The 16,213-nt window shown below is 45.8% G+C and overlaps 1 protein-coding gene across 25 annotated transcripts in view; it reads left to right on the top strand.

Moving 5' to 3' along the window:
- col13a1 (collagen, type XIII, alpha 1) overlaps positions 1 to 16,213 on the top strand; it is a 73,693-nt gene that overhangs the window by 16,936 nt on the left and 40,544 nt on the right. For 23 of the 25 annotated variants that reach the window (XR_003750490.1, XM_028988257.1, XM_028988258.1 and 20 more), the window contains exons 3-4: positions 11,950 to 11,957; positions 15,937 to 15,963. Coding sequence is in view for 24 of the 25 variants with exons in the window: in XM_028988257.1 (XP_028844090.1) it covers positions 11,950 to 11,957; positions 15,937 to 15,963 (35 nt within the window). In the remaining variant the exon portion in view is untranslated. The remainder of the gene's footprint in view (positions 1 to 11,949; positions 11,958 to 15,936; positions 15,964 to 16,213) is intronic. The other 2 variants (XM_028988270.1, XM_028988273.1) reach the window with 1 other exon arrangement.

A 16,213-nucleotide genomic window follows, 5' to 3' on the forward strand; every position in this document is an offset into this window, starting at 1 on the left:
ACCTTGAAGCTGGAGAAATAAGAGAGGGTAAGAAAGTGACGCCTGTCATTATCAGGGCCTGTGGTCAGGTATTTTTGTGGTGGGTGTTCGACCTGCTCGCTGTAACGTCTCTGACCTCCCGGTCCCTGCAGTTTAGGCGTCCGTCTGTCTCTTTGGCCGCACTCGGAACAGTGAGTCAACAGGAGCGTGAGTATTTCCACAGATTTGCACGAGGCCCGAGCGGCTTTCTTTTCCAGAAACTGACGCGTGCTCAAGGGTGATTGTGACCAGGTGGAGGAGAGTAGTGGAGGGGACGTGTAAAGGAGGTGCCAGCTCGACCCGTTTGAAACCAGCGTTCTGCAGGGCTGTTAATGATCTGCTTCTAGACTCAGACCTGCTCAGATGTTACAAAGCAGTAAACCGACAAGGACATAAATCTGCACTAAAATGCTGCACGCCCCTCCATCAACTTACCTTGTAATTTAAATATTACCACGTTGCTGCCAGTACCTGCCACAGATTTAGTCTAAAAACATTCAAATGATCAGTGTCTTAAATGACATTTTGGCACGATGGAGATCAAATGAACACTCTACAGTTAAATAGGCATTAAAGATCCATTTAAAGAGAGAAACGGTCTTTTTTTGTTCCTCTTGTAACGTCGGTGAGTTGCCACCCCCGTGGTGGCAATTCTCATTACACGTACATGTACATATTTCTGCAAGTTTTGGTAAGTGCACTCATCATCCGAAGGTGTCGTCTTGCTACTGCTTGTCGGATGAGTGCCCCCCATTGTGGAGGTCAGAGGTCGGCACTAATGCTGTGTCACTCTGCAGGTGTTTGATGTGCGCCTACAATTCGAACCAGCTCCCAGGAGCAACTTTCCCAGCTGTGAAATAGGAGAGTGTGTGTATGTGTGTGTGTGTGGTGGGGGAGGTGACGAGGATAACCCAACAGACACTCGCTCACTCACACACATGCTGCCAGTTGGTTCCTTCATCTTGCTGTTAAAGCATTTGTTTGATGTCCCCAAGATAAACAAGGTTATTTACAGTGCGGACCCTCAGCTCTCATCTGGTTGTCAGGCAGATGTGTATCTGTGTGAATGGGCCTCTCACAACAGTTTCTTCCTTTGTACACACACACACATACACAAACCAGCATCCCAGCTCTTAGATCTGTACAGGAGAAGTGACCCTCGTGTCTTTAGCCAATCAGAGGACACTTTTCAGGACTAATGAGGGGGAAGAAAGGGACTAATGGCCGACATTATTTACTCAGAGCTGCCCTGTTATCTCCCATCACAGTTGGAGGGCAAAAGAAATTACCTGCATTTGTGTGTGCATCGGATTTGTACTGAGACACACACACACACACACACACACACACACACGCATTACATGTTATACATGTAAACACATGTACAGGACAGCAGACCCCCCAGTGGAGGGCTTTACATCAGAGATTTGTATACTGACAGTGCAGTGTGTGTGAGTGTGTGTGTGTGTGTGTGCACAGGCTTTGAGACCAAGAGCAGATGTTTCTTTGTGGTTCTGTTTTGGGTATCTGTGTTTGTTATCCATCAGTAGGAGCTCACTGTGGAACATGAACTCGATGACTGATCCTAATACTGCTGCTAGAGGAGTTTAACTGTGTGTGTGCGTGTGTGTGCGTGTGTGTGCATGTGTGTGTGTGTGTGTGTGCGTGTGTGTGCGTGCGTGTGTGTGTGTGTGTGTGTGTGTGTGTGTGTGTGCAGACAAGCTAGGATGTGAGGCCCATAGGAAAGCATCCACAGATCACACTGGGAATGAGAAAAGACCACTGCTGTGGGCTACATACTTTTGATAAACACACACAACACACACAACATGCACACACATACACACAGAAACACACTGCTGCTTGGAGCAGTTGGTTATTAGTTCGGCTCGATTGATCTGAAAGGCGAAGAGGTGAACATGGGGATGCACACTGTGATCTGTATAAGGTCCCCCAACAGATGGAGTGTGACACACACACAGACACACACACACACACACACACACACACACACACAGGCATTGCTGCTCTGTTTATTAGATTCAGGTGGATGCCACTGGAGGCTCCTCCAGACTTCTGTGCGATTCAGGGGTCTGAAGCTGCAACAGAAGCAGCAAAACGTCTGTTTGTGTGTTTAAACGGATTCACGCCTCAGTATTTTGGCCTCATTAGAAGAAAGTCTGAGTGAAGCTGGATGTTTTAGAGAGTGAGCTCAAGATAGCTGGATTTTACATGCCATTCATGAACCATAAACAGCATAAATATGCATAATCACATAATTATTTATATAATAATTTGAAGTGTAATATGAATATGAATATAATATGAAGAGGACACATGATGACAATCACAAAAAGAAAACATGAACAGAATGATGCTCGATAATAGTAAAGAAATGTCGATGTTCTGTCCTCTTCTCAGTGTGCGTGTGATCTCGGGACGCCGTTCTGGGGAGGTAGGAGGGGCTGGTATGAGGGGAATGCTCTCACCGTGTCCTGCCTGTAAGTGTAGCCGAGCTGTGAGCGCGGGGACCTACGGCGACTCCTTAGGAATGCGGCTTTTCATCCTCTTCTTCCTCCTCCTCAGTGTCCGCCACGAGAACCGTATCCAGGGCCGCTGCTGGCACAGAGCGCCACAGCAGCCCGACCTGCTTGGCTGAGCATGTAGGCTGCCTGTTGAGTGTATGAGACAGAGAGAAAAAAGTGAGACATGGAGCATTTCGGTGAGGAGGGGGGTCAGATGGAGGTATAAAGTGACCCCTGAGAAGGGAGAGGTGGACATAGAGAGGGGAAGAAATGCGAATGAAAGGATGAAAGATGAGAAAAAGGAGGAGAGGACTGCTGGAGCGTGCAGCTGAGAGCACGGCAGGGGCATCTGGGGAGAGACAGACATTCAGACGGACTTTTGAGCAGCTACTTGATTGTCTTAAACCTAATCGTCAATGGTTGCCATGGAAATGCAGATCCAACCCAGCAAACACAACATAATCCCACTTTCATCCTGCTGATTTCAGCATCCAAAATCATGTCAGCATGAGCTCTGCGGTTTTATCCGCTATTCTGTGCTGTGTTGGAGGCGGGTGTGCAGGCTTAAGCACTAACACATGACAGGGAGATATGTACAGCCAGATATCATTTCCAGCATTATTCACAGCCAATCAACATGCCTCATTGGAACTAGCTGATGTATAGCTAGCAAGGACTACACACCAGTGGATCCTGCATGAATCTGTATCTGATTTACTTCAGCGCTGTGGTTAAAATAAAAAAAGACCAGCCATCTGATGAGATATGAGCTGTTCACACAAAGCCCAACAGAGTGGAGTAGATGCAACAGCAAGTCAAGATATTTTGTCTTCATAATGAATCATTTATGTCTATATACAGTACAGGCCAAAAGTTTGAACACACCTTCTCATTCAATGTGTTTTCTTTATTTTCATGACCATTTACGTTGGTAGATTCTCACTGAACGCATCAAAACTATGAATGAACACATGTGGAGTTATGTACTTAACAAAAAGTGGAGACCTGGACTCCACAGTCACCGGACCCGAACCCAGTCGAGATGGTTTGGGGTGAGCTGGACTGCAGAGTGAAGGCAAAGGGGCCAACAAGTGCTAAACACCTCTGGGAACTCCTTCAAGACTGTTGGAAAACCATTTCACGTGACGACCTCTTGAAGCTCTCTAGAGAATGAAAAAGCGAAACTTTAGCATGCATCCGTTCATACCAAAACAGCGAGGTATAGGATAATTCAAATCTATGGCATGATACCATGGCAACCAACATACAGTCTATCTTCATATTTTAGTGAATGTGTCTTTTATGACGTCTTGATTCTCACTGAGCTGAGAGTTGTGCAACTGTTGAGCAGTTGTGTGATTTGTTATTTGGGCTTGTTCATTTCTCTCTCCACCCATCATGACTGGCTAGTTACTTAAGATCTTAAGATCTGACCGAATCCAGATGACGGAAAAGGGGAGATGTGGTGAAAATTCGAAGAGACCAAATATAAGGAAGAATCATCAGCCGTGGTCCCTCCTGTCCCAGAAAAAAAGAAGCCAGTTAAATTGTTCATCGGAATTGTATGTATGACAATTGTCAGCTAACTTGCATGATCATGATATGTACCATAAATATGGTAAATATCATGTCACATACCGCTGTGTTCACCTAATATTCCTCTCGCGAACTTTCACCGTTCCTACTGTCACCTCTCATCAGATGGCTGATTATTTTCATTTGCTGGACTGAGGGGGTGAAAGCGAACTCCTCCCGATGGCGAATACCCTTCTTTTTGAGGGGAGGTTAAGTGCGGCTCTGAGTGTGGATCTCGTGGGAGCCGTTTGTTCGCATGCCAAACTTTACCATCAAGTGCTTCTCAAACCTGCCTCCGTTTATGAAGGTTTTCAAGCAGGATTAAGCGCCGTTTGGTTTCGCTTTGAGTCGCCTCGGTTTCCTCGGGAGCGCATGTGGATTTCACATCAGTTTCCCTAAACACGCCCGGGCGCTACGTTTCTGCTCGGAGAACCAAAACATGAGTGTGTACTCTGTGAAACTGGAGCTACGGTTTACGGTATTGAAACGTCCTCTGAGAGGATTGGGGAACATTTGTCAGTGAGCGGTTTGGACAGGGACACATTGTGCCAGTCTGGCCAATCGGAGTACGTCTCGTAGACGGGATTAAGAGCTTTCGGCCTCATATTTTCAAATTATGAGTTTCGTCTGCGTCCGACCTTCTCCAGGAGGCTCGGTGCCGGGAGCTGGGGTGCTCCGGAGAACAGTAGACATTCCAGCCGCTCTAAAACCTTCCACCGCTGCGATTTGTATCAGTGCCGCGGGTCCCAGCGGCATATAAATCTGCGAGGCATTTATGGGCCCTGTAATACGACAGTAGATTAGGGCCTGATGACGGTGGGTCCCCCCGTTTTCTCACTGCCGGGCTCGGAGGCAGACTGCAGGGTGCTCGTCACCCGGCCTACGCCCGCGTGTGAAGTTTATTTCGCCCCGGTCTGCTTTCCCGATCAGCCAGCAGGCACGGCTCATTCGATAGCTTCGCTTAACACAAAACCATGTGTGTGTACGTGCATGTGCGTATACGTGTGCGCGCGGATTGGTCCGCGGCCAAGCGACAGGCCTCTGTTTCTCTCGCACGCACACATGCTAAAGCAATTGTGCTGCTCCGCATTCATTTGGGCCATGCCACCGAAATCTGTTTTTCCAGCTTCTGTTTCCTAGCCCCCCCTGGCACGGCGCCCCCCACCCCGGTCCCTCCTGGAAACCCGAAGCCTGAGGGCCCTCATCACACCTCATTTCTCCATCAGCTAGAGCACAAAGCGTGCGCTGGGGTCGCATAAGCGCTCGCACCGCGGGGTTCCATTGGGGTTGGGGTGTACGTGTTTGTTTTCCTGCTTCTGCTCTGTTTCACTTTTAAAGGCAAGTGACAAACTTGTCATGCCTACTAGTCGGAAGCAGAGGGCTGGAGCCCCACCCCTCAGGACCCCCAAACACATCTGACCTTTCACACAGCCAGTATCCAGAAACGTGGCAGGGTTGTTAGGAGGACAAATTGTTCCTTTTTAAATCATTCTTTCTATCAAATGATGGTCATGATGAACTGAAGTTTATTTGCTATGGAATGATGAATGTATTCTGTGTCCTACTGCTCAATAAGCCAATCAAGAGGGAAGCCTGTATCATCTGGAAGGTGAAAAGTTAGGGAAGGGGTCTTGTGTGACGTCATTAGAATTGTCACGGAGGAGGGTGTAAAACATCCAAACGGCCGCGCGCAAGCGGGGGAGCGCTGAGGCCATCCGCTGATAAACTGTTGTTCTAACCTGTGCCAGGCCGCCATTTGTCTTGAGTCAACAGGACTGTGGCGCAGGGATTCCCCGCGGGGACGAACGTGTGTAGTTTAGGAAAAGCACAGCGTCCTGCTTTCTGCAGATGTGTGAGATGGCTCTTGTTTTTTTACATTCTTATGGGCAAAATTTAGGGGTAGAAAAGTCACTAGACTAGTTCCAGACTAAGCCAGTGTGTGTGTGTGTGTGTGTGTGTGTTTGTAGGAGAGAGAGAGAGAGTGAGCGTGACTGTGCTGCTAGAAAATTTCATCCTATTATGTCTGATATTTAAAGTATTAACTTTATTTAACTGACACATTTAATAAGGTAAAGTATTTATTAAATTGACAGACTCACACAATCACTCACTTGGCAGTTTCTGTGCATGACAGTGGGTGGTGAATTACTTCCTCGCATCTGTAGATGATCTATTTCAAACTAAAATTGCAGTTCTGGATGTCGAGTCAATATTAACACCTAGACTTCCCTTTAGTACTTCCTTTTTAGTCTCCTGTTCTGTCCTCCTCTTCCTCCTCATTTTGTCTCCTCTGCTTTCCTCTTTGTCACCTCATTCTCTCCTCTCGGATCTCTGGAACGGGTTATGAACTCTTGGGCCTCGTTTTTAATTTTTCTCGTGTTCCTTTGCTGAGCACCTCTCCGTTTGATGCCCGAGCAAATTTGTCCCTTTACCGGCACAAACACGCAGAATGTTGTGAAGTGGGCCTGACGGGGTCTGGTCTGGAGCGTCTGTTTCACATCCTGACTCTAATGAGGGGAAAGTCTGAGGCATGAAACCCATGTAAGGACTGATACAGCTCTTCCAAATGGCTTCTCAGCCAAACGGACCCATGCCAGAGGCCTTCTTCTTCTGTCCCAACCCAGGGAGCGGTTGCCATTTTTTTTAATGTATGCATCTCTCCCTCCCTCCTTGCTCTTTCTCTGGAGAGCAATTACACAGAATAATAGTAAAGTCAGGTTAATCGTGGCTTTTCTGGCACCAGCACAATGCTCGCTTTGTCCAGACCAGCCGTAAGAAGCACTGTGTCATTATTTAATCTCGGGCTTAGTAGCCTGCCTCTTTTGAGAAAGAGGGGGGCGGGGCGAGGTGGGGGTGTTTGGGAAAATTTTTTGTGTCTCAGTGAAGCTGTGCCTTGGCTTGAAGTTCGTAATAGGTGCGCTCCAATTTAGCTTCATTCATGCATTCCATCTGTGTGTGTGTGTGTGTGTGTGTGCGTGTGTGTGAGAGAGAGAGAGACAGAGAGGGGAACTATAGTGAAATTCATCCCACCTGATCCTCTGATCGCTCAGTTCACCTGTGGTGACCTTCTCTAGTTTGAGTAGTGGCGAACATCTTCAGGTGCCCTCTTTTATCTGCTTTTATCTACTGTACGGTGGCTGTTGTAGAACCTGTACATTAGGTCTCTGTGACGCAACATGATGGCTTTTGGACTGGACTGGAGATAATCAACAACATATATCAAGTTAGGAAATTTGTCTTAATGCTGCAAAAAGGATTTGATAAGTTGATATGATATTTTATTGTTACATTGCCCAGCTCTATGAATAAATATTTAACTCAGAGAGAAAGAAGTTGGCTCCACAACGCTCCGTTCCCCTTGTTTTTACAAGCCAACACCAACAGCAACAGCAGTATATGTGCATGTGTGTGTGTGTGTGTGTGTGCCTGATCAGAAGTGAGAACTCGATAGGGCTTTTTTTCATGGTTTATTGGCTCTCTCTGGATATGGGGTGCGTGAAGAGGATCAAGGAGAGAACCTTTCACTTCTGGAATGGCTGCTCATCTGCACTTTTATTTGGAAACTGAGCAATTTTATATGTGACAAGGTTATATATCAGGCTTGTGAAAAGGTGTGAAATGTTGCCCAATGACTTTAGCAGATCACATGGCATGTCTCTCTGCCAGTGGACTGAGTGCAGAAGTTCAATGCACATTCAAATACTGTCAAATACTCCTATTGTTCTTGTTTGCAGAGATAAATGAGACGCTCACATGCTCTGTTGTTGTACTTACATACACTTAGTCTCTCTTTTACCGCAGTATTATCAGGGTTGGCAAGAGGTAGAGTAGATGAGTGTATCAGAGTTCTTGAACTTCTCTTTCAATATCGCAGTAGAGTTTAAAAAGCATGCTTTTTACAACAACAGGCAATCTTACCTGTACAATCAGATTTCTGCACGATAATGCAAGCCAAACCCAGTCACCCAACATACAAAATAATGTCCCCTCAAAGTCCCCTAGAAGTCCTCTCTGAACGTTCCACAAAGATTGTGTGTAGGGTTTCCTTTCTGCCCCAGGGGGCATTATTTAGAAGAACATCTCAAGGGCATTATGGAATGCTGGGGTAAGATTATATGCCATTTTTACCGGTAGAACTATTGTCAAAAAAGGTGGTTTTGAAGATGTGAGCAGGGAGCAGTGGGCAGCCATGAGAGGCGCCCGGGGAGCAGTGCGTGGGGATGAGGCTTTGCTCAAGGGACCTTATTGGCACCTTCGGGATTTAACAGAAAGATAAATCACAAGTTACCTGTAAGGGTAAGGAAATGGACCCGTAATCAGAAGGTAGCCGATTCGAGTCCCGAACCGTCAAAGGTGAGGCGCTGCTGAGCAAAGCTCTCAGATTATTATGGCACATGCTTATTATTATCCCAATTAAAACATTGTTCAGGACCAAAATGAGGGGTTCTCAAGATGCCTTTAGAGTACCGAATGAGAACACTATCCGGGAGACCAAATGGAGCCAATCCATGAGGGGTTGATTTCCGTCTCTTTTTCAGTGTTGCACATGGACCAACTAATAACTTATTATGGACGTCCATTACATCCATATTCAGACACGTCACATGGGACTCTCCGGGGAAAACTGATGCTGCGTGCTGGCTAAACTGGGTTATGTGTTTCTGCTGAGCAAGCTGTGGGAGGGGCCTGCATGAAGCTGGGGCAACAGGTGCCTGGCCATATGCTAACACTTGCATGAGCCAGGCAGTCTGATACAGACCAGTACTTCAGCTCACCTCCATATCTGAGGTGTATAGCATGAGTTGCGTGTGAGGAGTAATGGACATTTCTGCACTCTTTATACGCACACCCAAGCGCGTACTGACGCATGCTGTTTCAGCAGAGGAGCCGACTGAAGGACACCAGACAACTTCTATTTGAGGACCAGAGTGCCTTTGGATCAAGGTTGTCTATAGATGTCAGCCGCTTGAGCCACAGGAAGTGTTTGCGAGCCCAGAATGCGTCAGGAATCTGAGCACACACTTCCACATGCCGGCCTGCTGGCCACAGAGCGCCGGGGGTTTCGCCTTTCGCTCACAAGAGGCTCGGACATCCACACCCCACCAGCTCACACACCAAAATGAGCCCCGTGAAACGTCCACTGCATCTCCAGGATTATGCCGCTTACGGGTCTTCCACTTTCATGTCGAGCCATCGGTAGTCACACACAGAGATGACAGAGATAAGCTTGCATTTGGGGACACATAGAACCTGCATTTTAGAGGGATGAGTGCAGACCTCGTATGTCCTGAACACACACACACATGCAATGAGTGCTGGTGGACCAGTGAGAAGAATTGCCCCATAGGCTGTAATCCATTAGTGTTTTCTTTCATTTTGAGAACATTTTGGTTTTTTTCTGTTTGTTATTCCTAGATTTACTGTTTTCCATTGGCTGGTTATCACATGAGCTGGTTTGTTAGGTTATGACTGATTATATGGTGTGTGTGTCGGTGTTTGTTGAGGTGAAACAGACTGAGACGCTGGCTAAAATGATGTTGTTAGTCCTGGCATCGGCATGAACATTTGTGAGTGTGGGCGTTCATTATGGCCATTATGCGCAGACATATACAGCGTGTGTATTGAGAGTACGTGTGTTGTTGGCTTCGCTTTCATTCTGACAGTTGCTTTTATCCTGGACTGAAATAGTGCCTGCTGTCTCAGCAGCCAAGATGAGAAAGATGCTTCCTCCGAATACTGGAAAAACACGAGTTCCACAAAACAGGAAAGAGGGGAGGGAGGTTGCATGTCACTGGCGTGACCGTGACAGCAGTTATGCCTTGTTGAGTTATTGTTGGTTGTCAGATTCATGGTGTTTGTGCATGTCATAGTGACCACTGTGTGTCTCCACCATCCTGTATATTTCAGCGTTCTTCCCCCGGCCGTGATGCTTTTCCGCATGTGTCCAGACATCATTAGCTGTAATTTAAGAGGCACCTCTGTACCCCGCTTCCCTCCTCTGTAGACTCGCCCTTTCCTCCAGAGATGAGTCACAGTGACACACTGCTTTAGGAACAGACCTTGTCCCATGCAGCAACTTTCCTGGCACCTGATGTCAAAGTTCGTGGCAAAACAGCCTTTGCTTTTCCTGTTGTCACGTGTGAGGTGAAGCGTTTGCTCTTTTGAACAAAAAGTCTATTGAGGTAGTTTGTGGGAAATAATGTCTCTTGCCAGTGAGATTTTCCAAAACTCTGGCATTAGCAAATCTCTAAATTAGCATCAGTTTTGCTAACACTTATGAAGAATGACTTTATTATGTGTATAATATGACAAAATATGTGAAGACCTGAGTTGCCGGTTTATTTTATACTCATAGTTGCTAGATAGTAAGCAATATACTATATACTGATATATACAACATACTATTATATACTATTTTTACATGGCGAAATGACAAAAGACAAAAGACGTAATACCAAATGACAAAAGACTTAATGCCACCAGTGTTTCTTTTGTGTTTCAACGAAGTTTAAATAGCAGGTTTCATTTCACTATTTTGAAATATTTTAAAACTGGAAATATTAAAAAATGGAATTCATTACATTCACACAGCAATGAGGCGGCCAAGCTGTGGACCAGCAGTATTCTGATTGGAGGTGACATGCGAGGAAGTGATTTGTTAGTGTTCCCGTTGGCTGTTTTTGCAGGGGCTAAAACTGTCCCCTCACAGCCCCCGTCTTTTCCCTCTTGGACTCATTTTGTCTGCTGCGCCAGTCTTCTCTGATTAGCGTCGGTGCGCACCCACGTTGAACGGGGAGATCACGGCTCGGAAACATGAGGCCCTGTGTGTGAGCATGTCCCTGTCCAGGAAAGATACCCGAGCTATACTGTACTACCTCATACATATGTTTTAGATAAAAAAGGTTTTAATTTCGCCCCTTGGCCAAACTGTAATGCGACTGTAGGCCTGGATTACGTTTCTGACACAAAGGTGGTACTGTCACTCCTGTCTTTATTAGATGCCTTAAGGATGCAGTGGACATCCATTACAGCCATAGTGAAATTGCTGGACGGTCTAAAGTGGGACCCTAATATGCATTTGAGCCAGGGTTGGATTACAGTGTTAATGTACATTGTGTCTTATGGCTGATGAGGCTCTAAGATGAGGCCTGATAAGACGTCTCTATAGAAGACCTCCATCATGCCTTGGTTTTTCATTTTGTGGTGAGTGCTTCTGAACCTGCCCCATAATGCACTGTGTTCAGTCAATGGTCTGTTGGTTTGAGTAGGAAACCGGGGATATGGCTGATGTGATTTTGGGTAATAATGAATCATGCTTTGCATCACCACAAGTGCTAAAGTGTTTTTGTGTTCTGGGTGTGGTGTGTGTTTCTCTGTGGTATAAACACGTCATAACACTGGGTGGAAATCTCCTGTGTGGGCCGTATTGTCTGTTCTGGCATTGGGTCTCTCCTAATTCTCATTAACTTGGCGGCCAGGAGAGCAAAACCTCACAGGATGCGTGGGAGCGGCTCTCAGAAGGATGAACCTTAAGAACAAATCTTTTCAGTTTGTGTGCTGAGAACACTAGTTTTTTTGTGGAAGATTAATAACCATGCAGACTGTCACTGAGTTCATCTGGAGAGTAGATGGAGTTTGGTCTCAACACTCTGTGGGAAACCTATAGACCTGTTTGGTGCCTGTAGTTAACAAAAACCCTATAAACCGCTTCCAAAACCTTCTCTCACTGCTTCTGATTGTAACTGTTCCAATTGTAAACTCATAAAAGTTCTGTAGCACATTGCTGGGCATCATTCCTGTTCATTTATATTCTGTCTCTTTTTTTTTGCAGGACCTCCTGTAAGTACCTCTGTGTGAGCAAGATGTGGTAAAGTAACCCCATTTCTATCCATCCATCCATCCATCCATCCATCCATCCATCCATCCATCCATCCATCCATCCATCCATCCATCCATCCATCCATCCATCCATCCATCCATCCATCCATCCATCATATTTTGGCATCACATATTTGAGGTTGGGTGCATGGTGTGCTTTTTGCCTTGTTCATTCTTTTTTCTGGCTCTCAGCCTGTTCATTTGCAAAGTTTCACACTTTAGAACCAGTAGGACGATAGAAACCAGAGCAACCATGGCTTGTGTCTGTAAACCCGTAGAGAATCTCATTTGGAACTGACTTCTGGAAAGTTCTCCTAGTCCTAGTAGCCACAGTCTGAAGTGGCTGCCGTGCTTGTTGAAAAGTGAACTTGATTAGAGCGTATGGCCCATAGTGCTTCAGGGGGACTTTCCCTTTCTCTAGTGGATTATTTCCAGTCCACAGAAAATGAACCTCGTACTTGTAGAGCCGGTCAGTGCACTGAGGATGCAGGGAATAAATAGTCCTCTGTTTCAGAAATGGGGCTGAGGAGCAGGAAATGGAAGGACTTTATCATTGCAGACATTGTGAAATGTGCAGAGCATGCCCCTGACATGAACCTTCCCAAGTGTAAGTTGTGAGGGGAAGCGAGGTAGGGCTTCAGATGTTTTCCAAATTGGAAGACTGTATATTTTTGTCTTTTGCAAGATGCTGCAAAAGTTTTATCCTTAGCTTAGTTTTCAGCCTTAGCTAAAGATGAGGAATGATGTGCTCAGGATTAATCGATAGTTAAGTGTCTTCCTGGACCCATCAGGAAGAACCTTTGGAAGCTTTGGATGCTGGGACAGGGTGTTGTATATCACATGAGGTTTTTCATTTTATGACAATTGTCTGTAATTCAGTAAAAGCAACTGTTCGAGCAGCAAAATCATCTCAAATTTCCATTCAGCCAGCAAGTTCCTTTAAATTCATGCATGGTACATAAGAACAGTGGTGTGGTCTGTATGTACCAGCATGCAGTTCTGGTACAGAAGTGGTACAGAGATGTATTTCTGTATTTCAGAAACATTTCAAATTGAAATGTTTGAATAGGTTTTGGCGCATCTTCCATGGACAATGGAGACGACAGGAAACATGTCTGTTGAATGTGGTTTGTGCTGTTGCATCGTGCGTGAGGAAAGGACGTTGGCATGAGGACGGGTGGATGTTAAAATTAGGCAACAGCTGCGTCCCACATCGACAGGGTGAAGGAGACACTCCTGCTGCGGCCACTGGCAGTGATTAATCAAGCAAGAGCAGTCACACACACACACACACACACACAAACACACGCACAGCACAGCACATAGATACATACTCTACATGTATACACAAGACTCACATTTTCCGTCAAAGGTGGCAGAGAACAATTATTGTGAGTATTGTGGTGTCGTGTGCATTTTCACCATCTTTGTGGACACCACTTTTATTGAAATTTTACTTTTTGACCTTTATTTTTTGGCAAGAACACTCATAAAGGACAATTATAAAGGACAAACCAAACAGATACGATTTAGCTCATATTTAGCACTTTTCATGCCTCATCTGGAAATCTTCTTATGCTTTTTGCTACTGTTACACATTTCTGTTAAGTTGTGATTGTAGCACGTTGACCTCTCAGGGCCACGGTACATCTCACCCTCTATAAGAAAAAGCACGCACACACACACAGACACACACACACACAAACATTAAATATTGGACTGATTAGATACACAAGAAAATTGATGAACGTAAAAATCTACACTGGATTACCTGCAGCAAAAACAAACACTGGGCGCAACTTGAGCACAGCGCTGATTGGTCAGAGGTGCCTGTTCCCAGTAAATGAAACGAGTTGAGTGAGAAAGACAGAATAAATCAGTGGGCCATCCACCTTGGGTCCGAGCGGGTGCACGTTCAAGACGGATGTTCTCTCGTGCAGGCGCTGACCCCCTCTTACCCAGTTTGTTTTCGGCGGCTGATTTTTCTTGATTGATGACCTCCTCTTGTCTTTCAGTGTAGCGGCCTAACCCTGATCGGGCAGCCAAGGAGGGGGATACGGGGGCAAAGTGGTTATAAATTATCCCGGTTCCGTGTTGACACAAGGCACTTACGATAACAAAATTAAGCGCGTGTGAGCGCAGCGCTGCAGCCGCCCTTGAAAATTGGCCTTTTCCTGCGCAGCCCGGCGCCCGAAACTGCTCTTATTTTTTTATTTATGCATAATAGTCTGTCACTCCTCATGGGTCGCTGCTGATGGGGTGGGACCTTTAGCCTTTCCCCCATGGCCAGGCACGTCTTGTACAGACTGGAACAATTATAGGGACACCGGAGCCATGGTGGGGTTGAAAGGGAAGAACCTAATGACGTTCCTGCCAACCTGCCATGAGCCGACGAATGAACAGTAATGGCCATTAATTAGCACCTTCTAATAAAACCTCAAATCTACCATCACTATGGTGATTATGATGTTTACAGGCCTTCCTGTACCAGGACTGAGAGATTGACATGGAAGAGTTGTCCCTCATCCTCATATGAAATAACCCCTCAGGCAGAGTCCTGCTATCCTACAGCAGCTATTCTCTTCTTATCTCTTCTGTTATCTTTTCTTCAGTTCAGTTCAGTTCAGTTCTCTTCTCTTCTCTTCTCTTCTCTTCTCTTCTCTTCTCTTCTCTTCTCTTCTCTTCTCTTCTCTCCAAATGAGAGCCACATGTGTGTCGCTACTGTGCAATCATAACAAACGGTTGCTTCTGGAGTCAACGTCTTGCTGAGGCCTCCTCACATGGAACACCTGTACCTGTAACACACACACACACACACTCAGACATTCTTAAAATACAGTGAAGTGTATTTCATCAGTATACTTTTTTCTTACTGGAAATCATACAATTTTTATGGAGGATTAGGAACCACACCTGTAATTTTCCTGCATGAGACATTACCACAAATATGCACACACACACACACACATAGACAGACATATACACACACGCACACACACACACAGACAGACATACACACATCACCACAAATAATACACACAGACACAAGCTTATCAGAGGTGTGATTTATCCCCTGCATTCTGACCTTCAGCCTCTGATGGACCGTTTGCCAGCGGTCAGCAGCGCTGTGTGTCTGCTTGACCAGCAGCATGTTTATGTCTCCCAGTAGCAGCAAAATCCCAGAGCAACAACAGGATAAATGAGTTCCCTATTTCAACAGCAGTCCAAAAATAACACACACATGCACACACACACACATGCACACTTTTGCCATTTTTTGGCAGCTACTCTTGCATCTCAATGACCAGCAGCTCCGATCTGATTGGATAGCAGCCTGTTAGTCTGCGCTGACCTGTGGAAGGTCAGAAGTTTACGTCTGATTTGCATGTCACTGTTCGCTGCAGGAGAAGTTTCATATCTCTGCGATGATGAAAGGTCACCGCTCTCGCATTCTCTCGCTCGTACAGTTAGCGGCCAGGCTTTGTGCTTCAGACGGGTCTCTGACGTCTGGAAGCCATCAGCGCTGTGCAGAGAATGCGGCCTGCATGTCCGCGCATTTAAAGCAGGCCTTTCAGCTGCTGCGTGAGGAAGAGGGTGAAGAAGAAGACATGCAAAGTGTCGACTAAAATAATGACCCCATATTTACCAGCATAAAGCACCATGACGTACAGTATAGTTACCAGATATGATATCAAATAAGGTGTATGCGTGTTGCCTGCATACTTTTCCAGAATCAGTTCACAGATTCTATGCTTGATAATACTTGTTTAAAAAAGAGAAAAAGTGAAATATACATTTTATTATGGCTCGGCTCAGTGTGTGCACGTGTGTGTGTGTGTGTGTGTGTGTATGTGTATGATGTGTCCCTTTATCTCTATGATGTTGACAAATTCACACTCCCTTTTACTCGTTTTTTATTTTCTCTCCTCCCTTTTTTCAGGGTCCTCCTGGAAGAGCGGGCTTTCCGGTAACTCTCCTGTGAACTCATGTCTGTCTTTCCCTCTGCACCGTGTGTGTGTACGTGTGTCAGCATGTATGTGCGTGTGTATGTCCATCTCTCCGCATGCCTTCCTGTTTGCTCCTTTTCCATCAGAAACATCTTTTAGCTGAAGTGCCTCTCATGGGAAACCGTGTATTTATTGGGATTAACCAGCATCCTTCAAGCCGGATATAACTGGCTCCAGAGCCGTCAAACTGGAATCGTCTGAGAATAATTC

Source organism: Denticeps clupeoides, chromosome 8 (genome assembly GCF_900700375.1).
Source record: "Denticeps clupeoides chromosome 8, fDenClu1.1, whole genome shotgun sequence".
NCBI lineage: Eukaryota > Metazoa > Chordata > Actinopteri > Clupeiformes > Denticipitidae > Denticeps > Denticeps clupeoides.